The sequence below is a fragment of the Saccopteryx bilineata genome, chromosome 1 (genome assembly GCF_036850765.1).
Source record: "Saccopteryx bilineata isolate mSacBil1 chromosome 1, mSacBil1_pri_phased_curated, whole genome shotgun sequence".
Taxonomy (NCBI): domain Eukaryota; kingdom Metazoa; phylum Chordata; class Mammalia; order Chiroptera; family Emballonuridae; genus Saccopteryx; species Saccopteryx bilineata.
In genome coordinates this window covers 112,528,884-112,556,712 of record NC_089490.1, presented here as the reverse complement: position 1 = coordinate 112,556,712, position 27,829 = coordinate 112,528,884, and the positions used below count along the sequence as shown (strand labels likewise).

The 27,829-nt window shown below is 40.4% G+C and overlaps 1 protein-coding gene and 1 pseudogene across 1 annotated transcript; one reads left to right on the top strand and one right to left on the bottom strand.

The window, feature by feature from the left end:
- Positions 1-503: 503 nt before the first annotated feature.
- Positions 504-8,279, top strand: LOC136327324 (UAP56-interacting factor-like; annotated as a pseudogene).
- On the bottom strand, positions 6,540-27,829 carry CREBL2 (cAMP responsive element binding protein like 2). Its single transcript, XM_066264416.1, has 4 exons — positions 27,538-27,829; positions 14,574-14,771; positions 12,511-12,655; positions 6,540-8,694 (listed from the first exon to the last, which is right to left on the bottom strand). The coding sequence occupies exons 1-4, from the start codon at positions 27,550-27,552 to the stop codon at positions 8,690-8,692; spliced, it is 363 nt and encodes a 120-aa protein (XP_066120513.1). The 5' UTR covers positions 27,553-27,829; the 3' UTR covers positions 6,540-8,689.

The window sequence follows — 27,829 nt, the reverse complement described above, 5'->3', positions numbered from 1 at the left end:
TTTATATGAGCTTTTACAGCTTGTTGAAGGTGAAACTGAGACCCTGTCCTATGGCAACTAAGGTTGTCAGCAGAATGGATGAACAGGCATTCATCACCCAACCTCTGGTGTACAACATTATAATTTGATATCTGTGTACTCACCATAAAAGGTCTAGTTTCCTTCCATTACCATATATTTGAGTACTTATATCCAATTCACCTTCCTTCCATCCCCCTTCCTCTGGTAACCACCATTCTGTTGTATCTATGTTTGTTTTTGTTTTGTTAGTTTGTTACTTTTTTGTTTTATAATCCACATATTGTGAAACAACTTGAAATGTTTCTTGTGAAAATACTTTTTACTCAGTGACAGGAGAGGAGGCAGAAACAGACTCCTGCATGTGTCCCAACCAGTATCCACCAGCAAGCCCCCTAGGGGGCGATGCTCTGCCCATCTAAGGCATTACTCCATTGTTCGGCAACCAAACTCTTCTTAGCACCTGAGGTGGAGGCTATGGAGCCATCCTCAGTGCCCAGAGCCAACTCATTCCAATCGAGCCATGGCTGCAGGAGGAGAAAAGAGAGTGAGAAGCGAGATGGGGAGGAGTGGAGAAGCAGATGGGTGCTTCTCCTGTGTGCCCAGACCAGGAATCAAATCTGGGACATCCACACGCCAGGCCAATGCTTACCACTGAGCCAACTGGCCAGGGCCAATATTTTATTTTTCATAAAATTATAATTGTACAATGCTCTGAGAGAAAGAAAAATCCCTTCAATGCCCCCCAAATACCAGGTGGTTTAACAGTTATTTTCCTCTCCCTTAAACTAAATATATTAATGATAATAAGCAACTGACTTCTTGTGAAATATAACATTTATGTTTCCTCTTATTGTAACTAAAGGCAAGTCCAGTTTAAACCTATACTTTTTGTAATTAGCCAAATCAAAGTCTATCATAATTCAAATATGATAAAAGAAAATGCTATATGGTAAAGGTGATAAATACTGCCAGTTAGCTGGTAAACTGTGACAAAAATTTGCTGCAATGAGATTTAAATACAATAGCAAGATTTTAAATAAAACAAACAAAAAAAAATTTAAGAACTTCAACCATATCCTAAAACCTGACCTGGCCAAACTTATTCTTTATTATATTCCATTGCTCTGATGCATGACAGGTCTGTGCTAAGTTAATGACAGATTATGACTGGTCTAAATAGACAAACACATTTCCCCCTTTACCTTCCTTTCTTTGGGTAAAAAAGATAAAGAAAGCATTACTATGTTACTCAGAGAGCAAGGAGAACAGCCTGGACCCAGAGAGACTGAGCTCACTGTTTCTCACTCTCTCCTGTTCTCTCTCAGCCTGTCACCACAGGTAGTGAGAGATGCTAGGATGTAAGTGTGCTTCTCCTTAACTGAAATTCTGAAAGAAACGCTCCAGCTGTTTAAATCAGTGACATTTACTAACGTGTTTCAAGTGGCCAAAGTGTGCGACAATCACAATTCCCAAAGCAATCAAAACATTCCTTTTTAAAACCAAGGAATTGCCTGACCAAGCTGTGGCGCAGTGGATAGAGCATTGGACTGGGATGCAGAGTACTCAGGTTCAAAACCCTGAGGTTGCTGGTCTTGCTGGCTTGAGTGTAGGATCATGGACATGACCCCATGATCACTGGCTTGAGCCCAAAGGTTGCTGGCTTGAAGCCCAAGGTCAATGGCTTGAGCCCAAGGTCGCTGGGTTGAGCACGGGGTCACTCGCTCTGCTGTAGTCCCCACCCCACCCCCAGTCAAAACAACTAAGGAGTCGCAACAAAGAACTGATGCTTCTCATCTCTTTCCCTTCAGGTAGGTCTGTTCCTATATGTCCCTGTCTCTGTCTCTGTTACAAAACAAAACAAAACAAACAAACAAAAACCATGGAACTTTCTCTTCATTTTTTTTATCTACTCCAAAATACCATATAGATAGGTTTAAGAATAAACTGGAATAAATTGTCATTTTTTTAACCCAAAATTATACATCTTCTACCTGACCCAAGGAAAAAAGTCACTGCTCTTATAAAGATACTGGGGGGGGGGGGGGTCGGATAGTCCAGATAAATGACCCTGTAATTTAAAATTACAACCAGAGAAGGCCTTGGTTAGTTGGCTCAGTGGTAGAGCATTGGCCTGACATGTGGATGTCCTGGGTTCGATTCCAGTCAGGGCACACAGGATAAGTGACCATCCGCTTCTTCACTTCTCCCCTTCTCCCTTCTCTCTCTCTCTCTTACCTTCCCACAACCATGGCTTGGTTGGAGCAAGTTGACCCCGGGTACTGAGGACGGCTCCATGGTCTCACCTCAGGTGCTAAAATATCTCAGTTGCCGAGCAACAGAGCAACGGCCCCAGATGGGCAGAGCATCACCTGGTAGGGGGCTTGTCAGGTGGGTCCCAGTGGGGTTTCATATGAGAGTATGTCTCTCTGCCTACCTGCTTCTATTCTAGATTAAATAAAAAAAATAGAAAGAAAAAGAAAAATTACAACCAGAGAAGAAAGACTTCAAGCACAATGGAGAGAGTCCATTGAAGAGTCACATTCATTTTGGAATGTTTGCTTTGAAAACAACTTGTCTGGGGAATTCAAAGGTACTGAACAAAGTAACATAGAGTACATCTTGGGTTGTTTTGCCAAAAAAAAGTATACATTTAGTAGACCAGATGGCAAAAGAGACCCATTATAATCTGAACACTATATTTAAAACACCTGTAAATTCTGAGTCTGTGAGGGTGAGTGGAAGGTGGCAGGCCTCAGATTCTGGCCTTCTCTACTGAGTGGTCCAGTGCAGCGTTTCCAGCCATGAACTGATTTGGTTCTCGGTTAGACGGAGCCGTGGCAACCCTGTCACTGCCACCCTGCAATAATTAAAACCTCAACAAAATTGTTATGTCTCTGGATGATATCATCAAATTGAATTGAAAGTAAGGAAAGGAGAATTTTCCATGACTAAATAGAAGACTTCAGCAAAGTGGTACCTGGCAATTCTGGATGAGAGTACGATAGGGAACAGAATTCAGGTTTTGGTAAAAACTAACCTGAGCCACAGAGGAAGAATGATGTCTGGAAAGACATGTCCTTATGGAGTTACTGCTGGCCTTGCAGCTAGGAAAACAACTGGAATTCGAAAAGGAATTAGTCTATGAATCAACCACCTCTAAGTGACAAAAATATAGAATGATATTTTCCAGCACCAAAAACACAAGGCCCTGGCTGGTTGGCTCAGTGGTAGAGTGTCTGCCCAGTGTGTGGATGTCCTGGGTTTGATTCCTGGTCAGGGCACACAGGAAAAGTGACCATTAGACTTCTCCACCTTTCCCCCTCTCCTTCTCTCTCTCTTCTCCCCGCAGCCATGGCTCTGTTGGAGCAAATTGGCCCCAGGTGCTGAGAATGGCTCCATGGCCTCACCTCAGGCGCTAAAGTAGCTTGGTTGCTGAGCAAGGGAGCAGTGGCCCAGAAGGGCAGAGCATCCCCCATAGGGGGCTTGCCGGGTGGATCTTGGTTGGGGTACATGCGGGAGTCTGTCTCTTTGCCTCAAATGTTCTGAGACAAAATGAAGTGCAGAGAAAACCAACTGCAGTTCTCAAAAGACCTAACCAGTTAAATAGAAAATATAGTATTTCAACCATTTATACCCAAAATGGAAATAAATTAACTCATCAGAAAGACACTCATCAGGCAACTTTTCTTTTCAGAAGAGGTCTGAAAATTCACAGGCCCAGTTGAACACAAAACAACTGCTAGACAATGTAGTAGCAAAGAGAATGCATCAATGGCCAACTTCCATCACAAATGGAGGAATTTTGACTGTTATCTATTGATACCCTGGAGAAGTGCGGTGCTCAGTAACTCAGAAACCAAATTAACTCGTACTGCTGTACCCTCATTCTTGACAAAACGGGAGCAATCTAATGTAAAGAAAGTTCCTAAAGGTATTCCCCTACAATATGACATATATAGTGCTGGAAAACAGACAGGAATGACTTTGAATGGCTTTGGGATCCTGAAGGAACAAAGAACCACTCTCACATTCAACAAAGGAGGAAGCTGCTTTGTAACTGTGGGATAAAGCCCATGTTAAAGGGACTTTTGAGTGATGACGCTGGTAAAAAAGTTAAATTGCTTGAAGAGAAATTCAAGAATATTCACAAGGCTAACTAGTCTTATTTTTATTTTTGAAGTTTTTTTTTAAGCTGTATAAATAATGCCCTGAAAGAATAATAAGGAATATACCATACCTATCTATTCTTAAAGATTTTTTTGTTGAACCAGACAGAACAATTCCCTATTTGACTTCTTTGGTTCCTTATGCAGCAGAAAGAAGACAAAAGGCAGAATTGATTATTTTTATGACAGTGGTGTTTAGGATCTCATCTCCTCTGCCCATGTGTTATTGTTTGCCATGGTAAGTCTTGGTCTTCAGAAATATGTATAGGTCCTCTGTTGCTGGCACTTATCCTTTAATAGTGTTGATGGAATAAGTGCAGTTGATTTTTCTTCATTAGCGACATTTTAAAAATTAGAATTCCTCTTTTGGGTTTTAAGATTTATGGGAATATCTGGAACATGGCCTATTTTTTAGATAGTGTAAGGTTAATGCTCCAGAGTTACAAATCTTTAAAGTTAAAATTTTAACAAGAAATGTGACTCTAGCCTGACCAGGTGGTGGTGCAGTGGATAGAGTGTCGGACTGGGATGCGAAAGGACCCAGGTTCGAGACCCCGAGGTAGACAGTTTGAGCGCGGGCTCATCTGGCTTGAGCAAAAAAGCTCACCAGCTTGGACCCAAGGTCGCTGGTTCCAGCAAGGAGTTACTTGGTATGCTGAAGGCCCACAGTCAAGGCACATATGAGAAAGCAATCAATGAGCAACTGAGGTGTCACAACGAAAAACTGATGATTGATGCTTCTCATCTCTCTCCATTCCTGTCTGTCTGTCCCTGTCTATCCCTCTCTCTGACTCTCTCTGTCCCTGTAAAAAAAAAAAAAAGAAAAAAGAAAAAAAGAAAAGAAATGTGACTCTAGGCATTAGTCTCAGTTTAAAATGTTTGAAGGCCATAAATGCATGTTTACAAAGTTATCACATAGAACCTTGGAAGAGAAAGTCGAATGTAAAATTCTGACAACTGTGTAAGTAAATGAAGAAAGCACCGGAGGAAGTAGCAAGTTGAGGATAGGTTACTGAGGTGAAATGCTTTAAAACCCAGGTCGAAGATATGCTGTTTGGATTTACTGTAGTCTTGAGTCTAGTGTTCACAAAGAATTCTTCAAGATATTTAGAAAAATTTTAATTATTAAAATGGATTGAGTACCTTAGATATTTTGATAATAAAATTAATAGCTATAAAGTCCTATACTATTCTTATTCAAAAATAAATTTTATAGGCACATAAGCTTGCTAAATTAAACAGTATACAGCGCCAAAAAATATATACTTGTATATGTCATAAAGAAAAAAAACACAAAATGATGAGTTATGTTGTAACCTTGTTTTATACCTTTCACTCTGACTTCTTGTATAAAGTTGAGACATTTATGGTGAGAAAAAAATTATTTCTCCCAACACTATGGAGGGGAAAGAGGAGTTAGTTGTGCTGAGTTAGTACTAAGAGTCCTCAGATGGTTATTACTACAAGTTACAGTGTAATGCCAAAATGCAGCAAAATATCCTGTTGTAAGTTTGGTCGCTTGAAGCTTAACCTTTTGGTTTGCTGTAATGTTAAAGCCTCTAAATAGATGTTACTTCCCTAGAGTGTATTATTAGTGTTGATTTTCCCTGTTAAAAAGAAAAAAAACATTAAGTTATGGGTCCTGCCTGCCTTGCATTGTATACTAGACTTCATTATCATCTCCCATGCTCTTTGGGTTACTTGGTTTATGCTAGTCATGGAAAGTTACCAAAAAACGGTTTCATGCTTCTATGAAAGAATTAAATCTAGTTCTTTTTTTTTTTTTTTTTCTGAAGCTAGAAACCGGGAGAGACAGTCAGACAGACTCCCGCATGCGCCCGACCGGGATCCACCTGGCACGCCCACCAGGGGGCGATGCTCTGCCCCTCTGGGGCGTCGCTCTGTTGCGACCAGAGCCACTCTAGTGCCTGGGGCATAGGCCAAGGAGCCATCCCCAGCGCCCGGGCCATCTTTGCTCCAATGGAGCCTCGGCTGCCTGCGGGAGGAGAAGAGAGAGACAGAGAGGAAGAGAGAGACAGAGAGGAAGGAGAGGGGGAGGGGTGGAGAAGCAGACGGGCGCTTCTCCTCTGTGCCCTGGCCGGGAGTCGAACCCGGGACTTCTGCACGCCAGGCCGACGCTCTACCACTGAGCCAGCTGGCCAGGGCCTAAATCTAGTTCTTAATATCTGGTATTTTCCCAGTAAGTCTACTGATAGAGGATTATTGGAAGCCAGTCATACAATTTGAAAATAAACTCTAGTCTCTCCTTAGTCCAAGGCCTCACTCACTGCAAAACATTTCTGCAAGTACAAATGCTTAGATTCGATCTATGAACAATACATTTTAGACTGGTTTAGGATTACTGGTAGTTTATTCTAAAGCAAAGGAAAAACAACTGAGCACAAGTTTTGCTGTCTTTAGAACAGTTTGTGATAATACGGTATAAAGATGTTTTCACTTTTGTTATTTTAAATATTGTACAGACTATTATTAATGCATTTTTTGGGGAAAACCTTAAAAATTGCCCCAAATATTGACATTAAGTACATCAAGCAACAACACAGTGTCTTTGGTATATTAAACTTTTGCTCTTATGCATCTGTAATTTCACTTTCTTTTTAAATATAAAATTTTGCTTTTTTTACAACTAAATTAAAATTCTTCAATGCTAATGTGTTATATATAAACAAAAGAAAAAAATTCTGAAGGCCTGAATATTAACAATTCTTTATATTTGTGATACTAAAAAGATATTAAATACTCTTAACATCCCCACCCCCATCCACCAAAACACAGAGAGACCCAACAGTCTGGGCTAGTGGTATATCAGTAGTCACACAGGAATGGACTAGAGATCTGAGTTTGCAACCTAAGCCAAGAGATCTTCAGGAACTCCAGCTAAGGGGAGGCACTTTATTCAAATGCATAGCCTAAGAGAAGGGGGTGGGGGAAATACCTGTAATCTTAAACTATGTGGTCCATCTCATGTTCCACCTCACAGACAGTGTAGGATATAATGCCTCCTCTTAAACTACCATTTCATAACAAAACCATATTTTGTTTGGAAGCCAAATATTTGCTTCATTAGAGGCAAGGACAGTCACAATTTAGCAGCAACGGGGAACACAACTCCTGATTTAACTATGAGAAAGATAAAAGAGAAGGTCTCAAAGGGGAAATCAGAAGATTCCTAGGTCTTCTTGAGTGTCTCATACTGGACTCCTCAACTGTCACTCCACTCGGTGTCAGGAAGACAGTGAAGGCAATGGCGATGGGAACTGGAATGGACTGTTCTGCCTTCTGCACCCCTAGCTGTGCTGCCCTGCACAGCACTGGCCCCAGGGTTCCGCTCTGGAGTGGAGGCGCAGGGGGCCTGCACCAGCTGCACACCACAGTGCTTCCTTCTGGCTCAGAACACGTTCACAAGGACAGTCCTCTCGGGAAAGAAACAGGGTTCTGGGTACGGCTACAGCCATTAGACCCACCAGCAATTTGTTGCTCATTTTGTTCCAGATCTCTTGGGGCAGAAACTTGATCTCAGCAGCTACTTTTATTCTATAGTCTTTAGAAAAATATTCCATATTAGTTGACTACACAAGGAAACACGTGAACATTCACTCCTGCCCTCCTCACATACTAATATAGAGACACAATAGAAACACATACACACATACATATACACTGGGTTGTCAAGATGACATGTGCTGCTGAAGTGCCTAAAAGGTTAATTCTTGCTTAAAAATAAAATTTGACTGATTGTTCTCCAAGTATGGATTAGGCCCCAGCCAACTTTTATAAATACAGTTTGAGAAGACAGCAACAGAAGTTTGACATGGAGGCCGTCTTGAGGGCTGTCCTGCTGGGTGCTGTTGAAATGTATGTCGTTTAGAACAGGCCTCTCACTGTGGACTATAAAAATAGAAATGTGTGTACTTGTTAATACATATTCACAGCTTATGCTGGAATGGCTCACAGGAGAAATCATGGTTCATGCAGAAAGTAGACGTTACTCAAGTAAATATAAAGAAGTAAGATTAGGTCCATTGAGGCTAAGAACTTAAGTCAGTAATCAGCCTGTTTGGTTTCTCTTTGTAGGGCAATCAAAAACATGAAAGGCAGTGACACCTACACACATACACACACAATTACATGGAAAGAATATAAATTACCCAAGAAAGCAATATGGAGTTCAGATGCAAAAATACAATCTTTACCCATTTTTTTCTACTCCCGTGTTTTCAAGCATTGCAACATGTTAAATGCCATGGGTGGCATCACCAACCAGAACAGGTCTGAATGTCTGTAAATTTTCTAAGTGTTAAAAGTTAAAGCAAAATCCTTTAAGATCTATGACAACACATTTGGTGAAAACTGCAGATTTACAGAGATGACTGTGGAGCAGTAGGTAGTAACTGGAGCCCAGAGGCTCACTCTTGCCCTTTCACTTTTCATAGAAATCAGGATGATGACTTCAGTCACTGACTCATCATTCTATATGATCTTCACCCTGAAAGATAAATCAAAGTTACCAATATAAGAATTTTTTTAAGGTCAATGAAATTTAGTTATTCTTTTAAAACGCATGAAAAAAATTTTAAGTATGTATAAGAAGGTTATTTTTAAATACAGACTAAAAGAAAACTGAGCTGATTTGCCTTTCTTACCTTAATTCAATTTAGATTAAGCAAATGTTACCTCATCTAATAAAAGTTATCAAAAAGCCAATCATTCAATTGTATATATATATTTTTTAACAGAGAGACAGACAGACAGGAAGGGAGAGAGATGAGAAGCACCAGTTCGTAGTTGTGGCACTTTAGTTGTTCACTGATTCCTTCTCATATGTGCTTTAACTGAGAAGCTCCAGTCGAGCCAGGGACCCCTTGCTCAAGCCAGCCACCTTGGGCTTCAAGCTAGAGACCTTTGGGCTCAAGCCAGCAACTCCACACTCAGGCCAGATGAGACCACACTCAAGCTGGTGACCTCAAGGTTTCAAACCTGGGTCCTCAGTGTCTCAGGGCAAAGCTTAATCCACTGTGCCACCACCAGTCAGGCTTATAAACATTTTTTAAAAGGAAAGTTTATAACATTTCCTTATAGCTATTTCAAGTGCTCCCAAAGCAATTACAATAATGAAGAAATCGATGACCTGGCATCTTCATTCTGAGATCTGTACAGTCTCCTGAACAAATGGTGCTGGAACAACACCAGCACTGAATATTCACGTGCACAAGAACTGGACCCCTACCCAAAATGGATCAATGACTTAAATATAAGAGCTAAAACTAAAAAACTCTTAGAAAAAAAAACATAAGGAAAAATCTTTATGACATTGGATTTGGTAATGGATTGTTGAATATGACACACAAGGCACAAAACAACAAAAGAAAAATAGATTAACTGAATTATTAAAATTAAAATTTTTTGTGCACCAAAGGACATTATCAAGAAAGAGAAAAGACAACCTACAGAATAGGAGAAATATCTAAAAATCACATATTTGATAAAGGTCTAGAATCCAGAATATATAAAGAACTCTTACCTCTCAACAGCAAAATGAAAAAAACTCAATTAAAACATAGTCAAGGGACATAAAGACACACTTTTTCAAAGAAGATAGAAACATGGCCAAGAAGCACATGAAAAGATGCTCAACATTATTAATCTTTAGAAATATAAATCAAAACCACAATCAGACACTGCTTCACAACAGCTAGGAAGACTAGAGGGTTTTTTAAATTTTTACTTATTTTTATTTTTCTTAAGTGAGAAATGGGAAGGCAGAGAAACAGACTCCCACATGTGCCCCAACTGAGATCTACCTGGCAAACCCCTTATGAGACAAGGCTCTGCCCATCTGGGGCCATTTCTCTGTTGCTCAGCAACCAAGCTATTTTAGAGCCTGAGACAAGGCCATGGAGCCTGGGGCTAACTTGTTCCAACTGAGTCATGGCTGTGGGAGAGGGGGAGAAGAAAAAGAGAGGGGAGAGAGGGAGGGGTGGAGAACCAGATGATCACTTCTCCTGTATGCCCTGACAGGGAATTGAACCTGGGACATCCACATGCCAGGCTGATGCTCTACCACTGAGGGAAGGCTATACTGTATTTCCCCATGTATAAGACACACCTTTTCTGAAAAATTTCAAGTCTGATAACTGGGTGCGCCTTATACAGTGGTTGTAGATTTTTTTTTACTTGCATTTCCTGCTTTTTTTGTGCTTGTTTTTGAGCTCATTGTTGAAGACAGTGATTCGTCATCAGACACAGAGGACAAGCTAATGGATGGGAGTTTTGACAGTGATGAGGAGTTGTATGCATTTTATGATAGATAAAACTTGAGTTCAATAACTTTTTGTAATACTTTTCAAATTTTAGGCCCCAAAATTAAGGTATATTTATACATGGGGGAATACGGTAGGGTTTGTTGGGTTTTTTTGTATTTTTCTGAAGTGAGAAGCTGGGAGGCAGAAAGAGACAGACTCCCACATGCACCCAACCGGGATCCACCCGGCAAGCCCACCAGGGGGCGATGCTCTGCCCATCTGGGGTGCTGCTCTGTTGCAACCAGAGCCATTCTAGGGCCTGAGGTGGAGGCTACGGAGCCGTCCTCAGCGCCCGGGCCAACTTTGCTTCAGTGGAGCCTTGGCTACAGGAGGGGAAGAGAGAAAGAGAGAGAGAAAGGAGAGGGAGGAGGGTGGAGAAGCAGATGGATGCTTCTCCTGTGTGCCCTGGCCAGGAATCGAACCCAGGATATCAGGAATACAGTAGTTTTTGAAAAGGGAGAATAAAAAGTGCTGACAAGATGTAGAGAAATGGGAAGCTTCATATTTTGCTGGTGGGAATGTAAAATATTTCAGCCTCTGGAAAAGTTTGTTCCTGCAAAAGTTAAATATAGAATTACCATATGACCCCACAATTCCACTTGAGTAGGTATACAGTGTATACCCAGAAGAATTGGAAACAGTTACTCAAACACACACTTGTACATGCATGTTCATAGCAGCACTGTTCACAATAGCCAAAAAGTAGAAACAAAACTCTATCAATGGGTCAATGGATAAACAAGTCATGATATCCATATACAATGAATATTTGCAGCCATCAAATGGAATGAAGTACTGATCCATGCTACAATGTGGATAAGCCTGAAAACATTATACTAAGTGAAAGAAGCCAGACACATAAAGTCATATCCTGTATGATCCATTTATAGAAATGTCCAGATTATGTAAATCCATATTTACCATAAAGACACAAAGCAGATTCATAGTTGTCAGGGGCTGGAGGGAGGGGGTAACAGTGAGTAACTGCTTAATGAGTTTAGGGTTTTCTTATGGGGTGATGAAATATTCTACAACTAGATAAAGGTGGTGGTTGTACAACATTTTTTTTTTGTATTTTTCTGAAGCTGGAAACAGGGAGACAGTCAGACAGACTCCCGCATGCGCCCGACCGGGATCCACCTGGCATGCCCACCAGGGGGCGATGCTCTGCCCATCCGGGGCGTCGCTCTGTCGCGACCAGAGCCACTCCAGCGCCTGGGGCAGAGGCCAAGGAGCCATCCCCAGCACCCGGGCCATCTTTTGCTCCAATGGAGCCTTGGCTGCGGGAGGGGAAGAGAGAGACAGAGAGGAAGGAGAGGGGGAGGGGTGGAGAAGCAGATGGGCGCCTCTCCTGTGTGCCCTGGCCGGGAATCGAACCCGTGACTTCCGCACACCAGGCTGATGCTCCACCGCTGAGCCAACCGGCCAGGGTCGGTTGTACAACATTTTAAATGTAACAAATGCCTCTGAATTGTTCATTTAATATGATTCATTCATGTTATGTGAATTTTACCTTAATAAAAAAAAGTCTTTACTGGAATGGGCTACTATGAATATATATGATAGAGTCTGGACTAGGTGAGGACCTTGCACACTTTATCTACCCCTCTGCTATTTCTTTATCTATAAAGTATAATTCCTTTACACAATTAGTAGAGGAAATTCTTATAATAATTTAGGTGAAAATACTCTGTGAGCTGTAAGTCAAAATACAAATAATAAAAGGCATTATTATTAACAATAACTAGAAAGGCACACTCCCATTTATGGACTAGCCCAACTTAAAAAATTTTCCATAAATGTATCAGTTGCTCTTTAGAGACCCCCATGTAAAATGCATTTCAACATTTAGGATCTACCATTTCACTTGCTTATTAGTGTATTACAAACAATGCCAGCATTTTATTTAAAAACAGAAAAAAAGAGGAAAGCGGTCAACAGAAATCCCGCCTTAAGACACTCCAGTACATATATATATACTCTCCACGTATGATACTCACAGGAATTGCTATTAGTGTCTGTTTTCCCAGCTTTCATGTGTCTGCTTGAGTTCTGCTGAGATTTGCTCTGCTCTTCTCCAGTGAGTAGGGCCTTTATTTCAGAAGGGATTTTTCCTTGGTCCATTGCCATGCACCACTGCTTGTACTGAAATATGTAAAATATATTTAGGTAAAATTTTACTATCAGAGTTCAGGAAAACTTAGACATAAGACCCATACCCAGAGGTCATGTAAGCTGCTGGGAATCCCACCCTCCATTGATTTCCTATTTCTCACCTGGGACATGGATAAAGTTTGCCATCTTTCACAAGAGGGCGCAAACTACTGCTGAATATTCTGGTGATATATTGGAGTATTGCTCCTCTGGTTAAAAAAACGTCTCACACAGTATGCCACTAGTTAGAATTCATCTCTGTTGGCTAATAGTCACATTATTATTTCTATTCCTAAAATAAATACTTTTGTAATTCCTTTGTTTCATAAACATTTACTAAATATCTACTTTCTACCAGTGTGTACTGTGGACTCTGGGGTGTACAAAGATTAATTTGTCCAGAGATTACACCCTCAAATGGTTTACATTGCAGAAGGCGAGAAGTAACTTATAGCGTAAGTCAAATTCAACTGAAAAAATAAATCTACTGAGTAGTGTATATCTGAACTTTCTTATGCCCCAAACTTCTTTTCTTACATTCTAAACAGCAGAAGTAGCCTGTCCTACTTTGTTTTTTGGGTTTTTTTTTTTGTATTTTTCTGAAGTTGGAAACTGGGAGGCAGTCAGACAGACTTCCGCATGCGTCCGATCGGAATCCACCTGGCATGCCCACCAGGGGGCGATGCTCTGCCCATCTGGGACGTTGCTTTATTGCAACCAGAGCCATTCTAGCACCTGAGGCAGAGGCCATAGAGCCACCCCCAGCGCCCGGGCCAACTTTGCTCCAATGGAGCCCTGGCTGCGGGAGAGGAAGGAGAGGGGGAGGGGTGGAGAAGCAGATGGGTGCTTCTCCTGTGTGCCCTGGCTGGGAATCGAACCTGGGACTCCTGCACACCAGGTCGACGCTCTACCACTGAACCAACCGGCCATGGCCTCCTGTCCTACTTTGTAATGATCATGGTAGTATTATTTATCTTCTCCAACTCGTTACCTCCTCCCCTGAGCTCACAGTAATGGGGTTTCAACTCTATTTTACCTATTCTCATTTTCATTTCTACTGCCACTACCCAAAATCTGAAGGAATTAATGAAAGAATGAAACATGCCAAATAAATGTTTAAACATAAATGGTATCATACTATTCATATTATTATATATTGTTATACTGCTTTTTCTACTTAGCAATATATTTTAAATGTTTTTTTATATATCAATAAATATATAGGTGCATTGTGATTTTTACTGGCTGCAAAGCAGTCCAACATAGGAATATAGTATAATTTATTTAACCAGTCCCCCATTGTTACGCATTTGAGTTATTTTCCTTTTTTTCTATTATAAACAATCCCTCAGTGAAACAGTCATGCACGTTCCACTCCTACCAGTAGTGTATGAAAAAGCTTATTTGCCCACATACTGGCTGATAGTCTTTGCCACATTTGTCAACTGGATAGGTGAAAAATTGGTTTCTTCATGTTTTAATGTATATTTCTTGACTGCAAAGCTTATATTGATTTTTTTTTAAGTGAAAGGAGGGAGATAGAGAGACAGATCCCAGCATCATGCACCCTTGCTGGGATCCACTGGGCAAACCTGCTACTGGCATGTCCTGCCCATCTAGGGCTGTTGCATAGCAACCAAGCTATTTTTAGTGCCTGAGGGGGAGGTTCTAGCACTGGGGGCCAACTCACTGGAACCAATCAAGCCATGGCTACAGAGAGGAAGAGAGATAGTGAGAGAGAAGAGGAAGGGGGAAGGGTGGAGAAGCAAATCGTAGCTTCTCCTGTGTTCCCTCACCACGAATCGAACCCAGGACATCCACATGCTGGGCCGACGCTCTACCACTGAGCCAACAGAACAGGGTCTAGGTTGATTTTTTTTTTGTGCATTTATTTGACTGACTTTCTTACCATTTCCAGTTCCTCTCTGAGGGCACATATGGCTCTTTCCCGACTGGACACCAACTCTTCCAAATACTGATATCGCAGTTTTTTTCTCGCCCGGCATTCCCTGGCACTCTGCCGGCTCCTCTCAAGTTTTGCCTTCAAGTCAATCTTGGCTGGCTTCCGACCACGTTTACCGGGCTTCTTTACTTTGCCTCCAACCACCTTCAGGAAGAAAGAGAAGAAATAATTTTTCCTCTAGTTTTGTGTCTAGGAAGGTGACTACCACTGCATATTCGCAAGGGAAACATTTATAATTAATACATCAATGAAGCCTATGGAACTAAAAAAGCATAATCCCATCAAATGCCTTATGAGGCTTTGCTTCATAATTTTTCTTCTGATACTTTTGATATAATCAATGTGAGAGAAGAAAAACATTTTCATTATTTCTTCAACAATAAATTTTAAATAGTTTAACAGTAAACTTTATGAATCATATGTACCTGGATAATAAAAAACTAAAAGATTACTGAATTTTTATTGACTTGAAAAAATAATAAGTAAAAAGAAATCAACATTCAAAACTTAAGTTCAATATAATCTTAACATTATAAAATAACACAAGGAGGATGTCAATGAGGATTTCTCTGACAGGTATGATTATAAATAGCTTTTATCACATGTATTTTTCAATGATTTATAAATGGAAGGATTGAGCAAAAAAGGACAAAAAGAAACAAAGAACTGTGGACAAGAACATGGGGGGGACATGAAAGGTATAAGGGGGATAAATGGTGATGGACGGAGACTTGACTTGGGGGGTGAACACACACTACCGTGTATAGAGATGTGTTGTAGAATTGGGCACCTGTGTAATTATGTTAACCAGTGTCACCCCAATAAATTCAATTTTAAAAATATTTACAATTATAAAAAATATAAAATATGGCCTGACCAGGCGGTGGCGCAGTGGATAGAGCATCAGACTGGGATGTAGAGGACCCAGGGTTCAAGACCCCGAGGTCGCCAGCTTGAGCACGGGCTCATCTGGTTTGAGCAAAAGCTCACCAGCTTGAACCCAAGGTCGCTGGCTCCAGCAAGGGGTTACTGGGTCTGCTGAAGGCCCGTGGTCAAGGCACATATGAGAAAGCAATCAATGAGCAACTAAGGTGTCGCAACATGCAATGAAGAACTGATGATTGATGCTTCTCATCTCTCTCCCTTCCTGTCTGACCCTATCCCTCTCTCTGACTCACTCTCTGTCTCTGTAATAAATAAATAAATAAATAAATTTTAAAAATATATAAAACATTCTCAAAAATATATATATATAAAATTTGTATGTAAAGTTATGTATATATAAAAACAAATATGTATCCTAAGCAATTTGGCTATAAATTCCCTCTTCAAATTTGTTGAGCCCAAAGGAACACACAGGAAGTCTGAAATAGGATAATTCTCTCCTGCTTTTCGAAGCCTATAATTAAATACTAGATTGTCTCAGGAGATTTCTACCTGTTATTCATTTATCTGCATAGGCATAATTTTTTGGTGACTGGCAAAGCAATTTAATCTTCATTGTTTAGGTTTGGAAACTCCCCAAATTCTTATACAAGCTTTAACTATGAGGTAAAGATGTTTTACATATATCAAGTAAATTTTCTTTAAAGCAGTCACCTTGAAATGGGGGTACATTTATTCCAAAGAACAAGCTTTTTTTTTTCTTTTGAGAGAGAGAGAGAGAGACAGACAGGAAGGGAGAGATTTATAAGAAGCACCAACTCATATCACTTTAGTTGTTCATTGACTGCTTCTCTTTTGTGCCTTGATGGTGAGGGAGGGAGGGCTCAGGCCGAGCCAGTGATCCTTTGCTGAAGCCAGCAGCCTTAGGATTCAAGCCAGCAACCTTTGGGCTCAAACCAGCAGCCCCATGCTCAAACCAGATGAGCCTGCACTCAAGCTGGTGACCTTGGGGTTTTGAACCTAGGACCCCAGTGTTCCAGGTCAGTGCTCTATCCACTGTGCCACCACCAGTCAGGCAATGAGCAAACAGTTTTGGAAAGCGCTTTAGGAGCCAATTTCTTACAAGCCACTATACAATATGCCTTTCGAGGCCATGTTATTTTAGAACAATACATTTTTCTTTAAATTCCCAAACAACTGGATTATCCACTTTGTTTATCTGAAAAGGGTGTGAATGATGTCCAGTTCTTTCTGAAAATTATCCTCAGGAAATAAAAATATCAAGGCTTCTGTATAAAGAAATATTGCTGAGGTTTTAAAAACCAATCAAAAAGAGAAGATGGAAAACACAAACACTGGCAAATCATTAGAATAAATGTAAAAACTATCCCAGGTAACAAAACTCCAATGATCAATATTCATTTGGATATACAATCTCTGATTTGTTTGTCTGAAATCACTATTAATATCATATACCAACAATGCCTAGTAGTACCCTATAAAGATCAGACCATTACTAAGTATAATGGTTAGGTCAAGAAAACCACACTTTAAATGTAGATCAGCCACATTTACACCCTGTATCATAACATGATGGCTAACTACTGCATTTAACATTTTATAGGAGGGCTCTGAAATGAAATTGAATACTCCACGGGAAAAAAAATCTTTCCACCATCTGAAAAGCTAGCTGCTTCAGAACTACTGCCAAATTAGTTTCAGCTTTTCAAAAACTGCTCTTTTAAAACTTTTCTATTCTGAATCATCATGTCTATATTCCAATATCAAATACATATCTCAGGAAATTTTCCCTCAGGATCAAATATTTGATTAGCAATTCCAGGATGACTAGCTGATCCAAATATTACTATGGGATAATTTTAAATGATGCTTCTATCACATCAATTGCCCAATTGTAATATAATATTATGAAATCACCCTACATATGAAAACATAGCATCTTTGCTTTGCTACAGTTTTCATCTATTTACTCATATATTTTTAATTTAAAAAAATTATTGATTTTAAAGAGAGAGGAAGGGAAAGACAGAGTGAGACAGAAGCATTGATCTGTTCCTGTATGTGCCCTGACTGGGGATCGAACCCACAACCTTTGCATATGGGAACGACCAACCAAGCTATCTGGCCGGAGTACTTTGCCACAGTTTTTAAAAAGCAATATATTTACAGTATAAACACTCATGTCTATAGTGAAATAAATGGCAATTACATCTATTCTTTATGTAGTAAGATGAGTCATGACACAACGCTATACTACAATACCTCATATATTGCTGCTTTTAATTAATGCAGGAGTGGCTGCTTTTGAGAAGCACAGTCATAAAAATCAAACAACCATTATAACCCTTTGTTTAGTTTTCATGGGAGCAAAATATTTAAGTTGGAACTATTTTATTCCTTTGTTTTTTAATTAAAAAGGCACAGTAAATGAATCCAGGGTTCCTATATTTTATGTCATCGCCTATAAAATTACATTTAAAGCCACCACCTCTCCAGCTTAACTTTTCCTCAGGAATAGACCCAAGTTTTAGCTTTTAGCACCAGCTAAAACCTGATTAATGTACCAACTTTCAAGAGAGTCAAGTATATTACAGAATTATTGTAAATTTTAAATGTAATAATGTGTGACAGCACTTTGTAAAGAAAAAGGTATTATACAAATGTAGGGTTACTAGTTGCCAACTAGAGTAGTTTACTGAACTTCATATATTTCATAAGCCATAAAGTTTAGGGGACGGATAAGGGGAAGTTAATTAGAAACAAGGAACCAGAAACTAAAACTGAAACCAACCTCACAAATTCCTTAAATATCTCTGGGCCAAAAATCATTCTTACCTACATTTCATAAAATTTTCACAAACTCAGTGAATAACCACATTGTCCCATTGCTCTCTCCTATTTCTTCTGTGAGGAAGATTTTTTTCCTCATCTTTATTTTTTTAAATTTTTAAATGTTTCTAATTTATGTGTTTAAAAGGCTAGGGATTAAGATAAAACTACTGGTTTCAGCCGAGAGAAAGTTCCTGATAATTTTAAATTTAACCATTAGAGAGGAAGACAGAAGAGCCGCAAGGGCCCGAGTGTGAAGGGCACAGGCGTCCCAGTCAGCGGCTTTAACTTCCACAGAAGGAAGTGACAATGATTGTAGCTGCAGGCTCTTTAGAAGCCTCCAGTGTCCACTCTAAATACTATCCCAAAGGTCCTTGAATCATTTTAGTTCTCTCTTTTTAGGAACCAAGAACAATGATGTAAATTCAGGGCTAAATCAGGGTGTGCAGGGGAGGGGGGTTCCCCGAGGACAAGGCCTGGAGTTGCCCGCCCGCGTCGTCTCTGATTGTTCCATACAGACCACTTCAGGCGAAGCAAATCCTGCTGTCCTAATCTTCTTCAGGTAAAGGGGGAGATGAACTCGTTCATTCAACGACCTTCTACTGAACACCCACTATGGCCCAAACACTAAAACTCTGGGAATATTAATATAAGACAGGGAGGGGCCTTACTTTTAATGTATTTAGACTTGTGAAACACAGCCAACATGAAATAAATAACATTATAAATTGTAGGATCAGTGTGTTTACAGGATGGCTGGTAGTGGACACACATACATACACACACACACACACACACACACACACACTGACCTCTTTCTACTCATTAACTTGAATATATAATTCCCTGAAAAGGCTCTATCTAAAACTGACAGGTGTTTTATATGCACTTCTATATTAATGCTATATAGTCATTCATTTAATCCAACTCACTGTGGCATTAGGCACTTGATGGAAGGCAGTGGTGAGGTTAGGTAACAAACTTTTTCATTTTGTGCTTCCTTGAAATTTTCTTCTACTATTGTGACCTCCATGCCCACTCACTGAAGGCATGCCAATTTATTCCTTTATAAAATCTCTGAATTAGTTCCTCCTCTCTATTCCTACTACCTACACTAGGGCCCTGCTCACAGATTATTACAATAGGTTCCCAGTGGGTCTCTCCACCATTTCCCCTTTGCTACCCCCAGTTCCTTACTTAATGATCTAGCAAACAGCCGTCGAGTGAACCTTTCTTCTCAGGTTATTCTTATTGTATTTTTATTTCACTGCATTTTTGGTGTATTTTTCTTCATTGCAAAAAAGTAATATATAGGTTTTGGCCAGGTAGCTTAGTTGGTTAGAGCACTGTCCTGATAAGCCAAGGTTGTGGGTTCAATCCCAGGGCAGGACACATACAAGAATCAATCAATGAATGCATAAGTAAGTGTACTAATAAATTGACATCTGTCTTTCTCTCCCTTCCTCTCTCTCCAAAATCAATAAAATTTTTTTAAGAAGTAATACCTGATCATTATAGAGAGGATAAACTTTAATGGCCCTTTGGCCATGTTACTCTACAGCTCAAGATAAAACTTTCAGCTCAGCACTGCCTACTAGGTCACCATATCCAGCATATCAATTTCCTGTGGCTGCTGTAACAATTACCACCAACTTGGTGGCTTAAAACAACAGAAAGGTATTCTTTCTCTTCTGGAGGCCAGAAGCTTGGCAGGGCTGTACTCCCTCTGGAGGCCCTCGGAGAGAATCCATCCTGAGCTTCTTCCAGGTTCTGGGGCTGTCAGTGCTCCTTAATTTGGGGCCGCATGAACCCAATTTCTACCTCTGTGGTCACGCTGCCTCCGCAGGTGTCTGTCAAGCCTCCCTCTGCTTCACTCGTATGAGGGCACTTGCCATTTGATTTAGGGCCCACCCACAAAATCTAGGACAAACCCTTCCTCTCCAAATCCTAACTTAATCATTGTATTTTGCTATATAAGCTACTATTATTGACTTTTATTATATAAAGTGACACTCGTCGTTTCCAGGGATTAAGACACAGGATGTATGTTTCAGAGGCCACCATTCAGCCCACAGAATCGAGGTTTCCTCTCACCGAGCCAATCTTCTCTTTGCTAATTCCCAACAGGCAGCCTCCAATCAGGTCATGCCTATCTCCTTAGGAACCCCATCCGGGCATTTGAACATACAGTTAAAATCACACTGAGTTTATATGGTATATTGACTTTTTAGTGCCCTCACAGATTTGCATTTTATCTCTTCCACTAGTGTGAGCTCCTCAGGCACAGAAGCTCTGTTTTCTACTTCTGCAGTTCCCATTGTACCCAGCCCAGAACCAGGCATATTTTAGAAGGCTGATAATTGAATGAATAAATACAATATAAAAATTAGCAATATTTAAAAACTGATTTGTTGATATCCCTACCAACAATTTATAGAAGTGGTTTTTAAAATATCTCCCATATAAGGGACACAAAATCTGAAAACCAATTAAAAACTTATTATTTTACCACTCTTTTTGTACTTATTTACATCCTAAAGCTCTAATTTTTAAGACAACTCATACAAGTTTCAAGTTGTTAAGTCTAAGAGAATTATTGCATTTACATAAAGTGGTAGCATCAGCCCCAGCTATAAAGGAAAACAGCAGGAGGGCTTGTTTCACTTTAAAAATAAAAAACATAAAGTAAAAAGTTATCTCCAGTTGATTAAAGAAAAATAAGACGGATATGAATGTGCGCTGGTCACAGCTCTTTACCACTTTAAAGAAAAAAACCAAGTAGCTGCATTTTCATTTCGGTGTTAAGGTTCCCATTACTTCCTTCGCAGCTGTGGTTAGACTTTTTCTCCTGTTTATCAGATCTTCAGAAAGAGAGAAAGTCTAATCATACCTTCCTGCTGCTAACCTTTCTGCCAGTTTTTTGAGTCAACAGGAGAAACAAGGTGAAGCAGGCTTCTATGAGAGTTAACACCTGCCTCTCCCAATCCCTACGCTTCTCCCCCTTCCAGGTGATAGTGCTTAAGGGTAAATATAATACTACATATACATATTGAGCAATGCCTGAAACAGTTAGGAACCGACTCCACAAGAGCGGTCTACCCTTAACTGTCTTTGCTTCATTCCCGCCTGTCTCTTTCTCAACCCCTACATTTTGGCTCCTGCCCTATCAATCCATTGAAACTTCTCTCCCTAGCTTCATAAACAATCTCCTACTTTCCAAGTCCAGTGGATACTTTTTCACTACTTACTTTACTTGAACGTTTTTTGTAGCAGCTCATGTTGTAGGCTAAGTCCCCTCTTTAAAATTCTCTTCTCCCTTAGATAGATGGCATAGCAACAGCCACCCCCCCTTTTCTGGTTCTTTTAGATCACTAACCTCTCCCTTTCAGTTCAGTTTTGTGATCATTACAGAGTTTTCCAGGATTCTGTCTCTTTTGCTGTCCACATTCTTCACCCTTGAAGGATTTTATGCTGCTATATCAACCACAGCCTACATTATAATAGGCTTTAATATGATCTTCAGGCCTTTCTTCTGTGCAATATAACCAAACTAGTGAGGAGTCAGAAAGGACTAGCAGTTACTGGGAAACCATTATGAATCAAGTTCTTTCAATATGCGCTCACATATATAGTACATTTAATTTTCACAATAACTCAGTAAGGTTTTATTAACACACCCAATTTATAGGCGAGGAAATTCAGTTCTAAAGAGATGAAATAATCTGTCCAAAATCGTAATAGCTTGAAAGTGGCAGAAATGAGATCTGAACTCTGGTTATATGCCAAAATCTGTGTTCTTTCCTAATTGGACTATCTCTAGTCTTGTCCCAGTTCCTCCATCTCTACCCTCCTTAATCCATTCTCCAGATAGCCATTAGCATTTTTCTTTGAAAACTCAAATCTAGGATTGTCATCTCTGCTTTAAAATCCTTCAATGACTCCCCAATATCTATGGCCTTTGTTTTCAAACTTCAGTAAGCGTATGAACCACTCAACTGGGGAGCCTATTACAATGAAAATTCTGGCCCCATTCCCAAAGAGTCTGATTCAGCAGGTGTCTTCTTTTTTTCCACACTTTGAAAAATACTAACCCAAATTTCTTAGCTGAACTTGCCAGGCATATCATGATCTGGCCCCTGATTATCTTCCCATCCATATCTCTGTCCTTAAGCTCTGGTTTAGGAGTCAGCAAACTGTAGCCCTGCCGGCAAGCCAAAACTGGCCTGTTGCTTGTTCTGGTAAATAAAGTTTTATTGAAACAAGCCACACCCATTCATTACATTCTGCCTATGGTTGCTTTCATGCTACAATCGCAGAGTTGAGTTAACTGCAACAGAGATCACATGGTCAACAAATATTTACTACCTGACCTTTTACAGAAAATTTGCCAATTCCTGCTCCAGCTGTACTAAAAGATTTATTTGCCAGTGCAATTTGCTTTAGTACAGGATATTCCCTCTTCCTCATCTTCTGGGGGACTTCTATTCTTTTTTACAGATTCATTCCTACTGTGCGAACCCATGTTTAACACACCAAGACAGTTAGGCATCCATCCCAACGCCCCCAAAACCACTTTGCCCCTGTTGCCCTCATTTCTTACCTCATTATATCATAATAATTTTTCTGTGTGCCTGCCTAGTCCACTGAAAAGTAAACTCCTGATAAAAAATTATCAACTCTTTCTGATCTTTGTATCTCTACTGTCTAGCACAATGTCTAATAGATATTAGGTGTCCAAAAATGTCTGATAAATTAATGATAAACAAACACACTTTTCTGAAAATAAGGAACAAAACATATTTAAACTTCAATTTCAATTGGTTTGTATAGTATTAAAATTACCCGTTATGGTTCAACTATCTGTAGAGGCTCCCTAGTTACAATGTGCATGTAACCTAGATAGGAAAGGCAGGCACACTAAAATATTAATATCTACTGTCAGACATTTATTTAGTAGATGAGCTGGCTCTTCTGTCTCAGTCTTGTGGAAAGTATTGATGGAGTAGTAGGACAAAAAAGGCAGAAAATGTCTGAGCTTTGTGGTACTCCCCAAGGAAGATAGCTCCAGCTCTAGCAAAAGATGGCTAAGGGGCAAACAGGAGGAACTTCCGGGGCCAAAGGACAGGTCTGGAAATGTCAAAGAGATCTTCCTGGCCAACGTAAAATTTTTGTGAGAACCTCACTACTTAGAACTGAATGGAACAAAAGAACTTGTCTTCTTACCTACAGGTGGTAAGAAATCTCATTTTCAGATAACCGTGTGTCATACAGGTAGAAGGAAGTAAGGAGAAGAACAGCAGCCCATAATAGCAACATACTGTGACCAGCAGCTGGCCTACTCTCTCATCAGTTCCTCAATTGGAACTTGATGCCCTAAATTGTCATCTGGACAATAAAGTACAGTGGTCTTTTAACAGCTCATTGTCTGCGCAGAAACATATTTACTCATGCATTCATTCAATAAACACAAAAGTCAAATATAAAATAAGAATCCATCTATGATCAAAGCCTCTGAAAATAGCACATTTCAATTTTCTTTGTAACAACGCAGCAGGTCAGGGAGAAAAGGCTTTCAGAGAACAAGCACTTTTTGCTAGAAATGGACATGCAGGTGGGCTCAGAAGACTACCTTTCTCATATAATCCGACAGGGCACAGCTTAAGTTCATTTCATGTCCCATCCCAATGCCTCTGTCCCATTTGCGGGCATAGGAACAAAGGGTAGTAGTGTAGGAGTAAACAAAACCACAAATGTTATGCAGCAGTACGCATTTAAGAATTACTAAAATGACCGTGTTCGGTGCCTAGTACACTGTGCTAGGTAATGTAATAATAATAATTTTTGAGTGCCTACTAGGTGTTAGACTCTATACCCAATACATTATCTCTAATCCTCAACAAAGCCTGTAAAGAAAGTACTGACCATTTACAGATAGGACGGAAGTTCAGAAAAGGTTAAATAACCCAGCCAAGATTTGTTCCTTCCCAGCTAACCTAGTAGAGATCCACTCAATTAGTATTTGAACTCCGCTACTTAGCACTTTCCCAAGCGCACACTTTTATATATCCAATATAGCTTTTGCTTTATTTTTCCCCTTTGCTATCATCTGTATACTCTGGCTGGTTGGCTCAATGAAGCTCATTGATTAATGAAGTCCAGGTACATCAGGGCATTCTCTGTAATGCCACTCTGTTCCAATTCAGTTCAATCACTATTAACAACTAGTACTCTATGCCAATGGCCCCCAACCCCAGGGCCGCGGACCGGTACCGGTCCGTGGGCCATTTGGTACCAGTCTGCAGAGAAAAAATAAATAACTTAATTATTTTCGTTTTATTTATATTTAAGTCTGAACGATGTTTTATTTTTAAAATATGACCAGATTCCCTCTGTTACATCCATCTAAGACTCACTCTTGACGCTTGTCTCGGTCACGTGATACATTTATCCATCCCACCCTAAAGGCCTGTCCGTGAAAATATTTTCTGACATTAAACTGGTCCATGGCCCAAAAATGGTTGGGGACCACTGCTCTATGCTGTATCAGGCACAATCCTAGACATCTGGAAGGCAAAGCTGCACCCACATTCAAATTTGTCCTGCTCCTACTCCAGTAAGCTAGATGGCAGAAGATGGAGAGCTCTGGGCAAACTCATTCATTGCCACTGATGAAAACTCAGAACACAGAATCTTTATAAAGGGAGGTCCTCACATTATCATCATCTGTTTCTTGACCTGCTCATTCACTTCTGAGCAGGCCTATCACTGCTGCTCCTGCTCACTTCATCCCCTTCCAGTTGCCCTGGCCTTGCTGTCAATGCTTGTCATTCTTTGTGCTCTCACTAGCACAGCCAACATACTTCTGAGCACCAGCCCTCACCTTCCCTTACACAGGAGGAAATGGAACCTAAAACTTCATCCCTATATAGTGTGAGAGAGAAGTGTATTTGTGTGTATGTTCGTATGTATGTATGTACTAGGAAGACAATACAATTTTGCAGGACTACATCTACTGGAGCACAGAGAAAGGCACGACTGGGCGCTGCCAAAGCCTTATTTAAGGGTGCTTGACACTGCCTGACTGCTGAAAGCAGTCCAGTCTTGCTGGACATGGCATTTAAATATTACTCACGCCAAACTATGACATGCAACCAAAGTGAAAGTAGTATATTCACAGAAGCACTATTCATCCATAGACATTTAAAATGGATTGTTTTCCACAGTCATTAAAGATTTAGGAAGCTGATGGTTTCCACATTCTTTCACAAAAACTATGAATTAATAAAGTTTGAAAACTGAATTTATTTTGCATACCTGTGGACCCTATAGGAAGTTAAGTTATGAATAGTCTACCCCTCTAAATTCAATTTCACTCTTTTAGGCAAAGCAATAAAATTTTATACCCCCCAATACAGTTTGCTAGTTTTAGAAATAACTCCTATGTGACTTTATAGGTAAGAAAAATAACTTATAACCTTATGTATTTTTCTTAGACTTATTTGAGATTACAGAAGACTATGATAAAGTTATTAAATATTTCAAAGCTGTGAAAGGGAAACAACTGAAAATGATGTAGAATATTCAGTGAGAGTCTCTCAAGTTTAAAAAGTCAAAGAACAGTATGTTATTTTGGCAGTCTTAAACAGCCATAACATTATTTTCTGGGAGACATAATGGATTTAATTTCAAAATCAACACTGAAAGATCAAGCTAGCAAAGGCTTTTTCAAAAAAACTATTTTCTGATTTTTCTGGAAAACTTTCAGAACTCCCCCTTTTTGTCTTGGAAGTACCACTGCCTATTAGGAGAGGTTTGCTACTTCACAAGCAGACTGTTTCTCCAGGTGTGTCCCAATTCCAGAGTACTGCCTTGGGCTTTCACTTCTATCACTTTTCTCAGAGCCTTCTGCAGGAACAGGAAGGGTATATAATGTAAAATAGCACAAGCAGTACAGAGAAGCTGGAAATCTTTTCAGTCTCTCTGATGACAAGTGAAACAAAAACTTGACAGCAGCAAAATGTTACTGGTTACTTGGAGGGGAAAAAAGGCACACAATCAACAATAAAAAAAATGCTATTTCTGCCTGACCTGTGGCGGCACAGTGGATAAAGCGTTGACCTGGAAATGCTGAGGTCGCCGGTTCAAAACCCTGGGCTTGCCTGGACAAGGCACATATGGGAGTTGATGCTTCCAGCTCCTCCCTCCTTCTCTCTCTCTGTCTCTCTCTCCTCTCTCTCCTCTCTCTCCCTCTCTGTCTCTCTCCTCTCTAAAAATGAATAAATAAATAAAAAAATGCTATTTCCAGCATCATGCAGAAGATTGTGCAAAGTAAGACCTCTGGATAGCATAGGGAAGGAGCAATATCCACTTCAGAAATTGGCAAATTCAAGAAGTCTGATGATCAATAAGCTGACCATCCCTATCTTCACGAACAATAATGTGGATCAGACATAAAAACGGAAAGAATAGGTTATACATATAAATTAACCAATAATGAACATTATCTGCTATCTTATAATCACAAGGATAAGTGATTTGGATAAAGAGTGTGGTGATAAGTTATTAAAGATGGATTAACAAGAAAGACTTCACTACTTTTCTTAGAGAAGGCTTTCCAGAGGAGGTTAGATTCCAGACTCTGGACGAATAGCAACAAGAGCTTAGCACAGTGTTCCAACCAACCACAGGAAAATAGCTCAGAGGGGGAGTGAACTGATTATATGAATGGGGCATTGAGTAAGGGTGCAGGAAAGAAGAAAGGGGAACAGTCAAGCAAATAGGGCTGGTTCAGGGTGCCCTAGTTAAGATCTCCAAACTACAGAAAGGCTGGGAGGGGACAAGGGTAGGCAAAAAAGAGAAGCAAAGTAATTTCCTCACTTATCTCGGTAGGCAAGTCAAGAACTAGGGTTTGCACTACCTGGAAAAGCTGACAAACTGGCTTGCCCTGGGAATGAACAGTTCCCAGAGGAGAGGGCCCTTTTTGGAACAACGCAGCCCGCTGTTCCCTGAATTCCTGGCTGGGTACCTGGGGTAATAACTGAAGGTGCGCGGATGTCTAAGGCAGGTGTTTCTTGGGTGTTGGCATGGACTACAGAGCTGAGGCTCAGCGGCGGGACCAGCACTTAGCGACAAGCAGGCGGCGGTGGCGGCTGCGCGTGCAAACCACAGGACTTACCTTACTGTCATCCATCTCGGCAGACAGGCCAGCCTGGCCAGGCACTCCCTCCTCCTGCCCTCCCCGGCCCCCGCCCCGGGGGAAGAAGGGGATATGGTTCTGACTGCCTCCTTCTCTCGCCTAACAGTTAGCTTTCCTGATGCTACAGTCACGGGTACGAGGGACCAGTTCAGGAATGGCAGCGCGGACCCTGGAGGCGGCCCAAAACGCCTCCCTTTGCCGCCACCGCCCCCTCCTCCCCCTCCATGACCGTCTGGGTGTGTTTACAGACGCCCTGGAGAGCGGCCGGGAC

Excerpts from the sequence above, each read along its gene's own strand:
- CREBL2 (XM_066264416.1), bottom strand. Across the intron at positions 12,656-14,573 it reads TCAGAGAGGAACTGGAAATG|TACAAGCAGTGGTGCATGGC; the intron begins GTAAGAAAGTCA and ends TACATATTTCAG.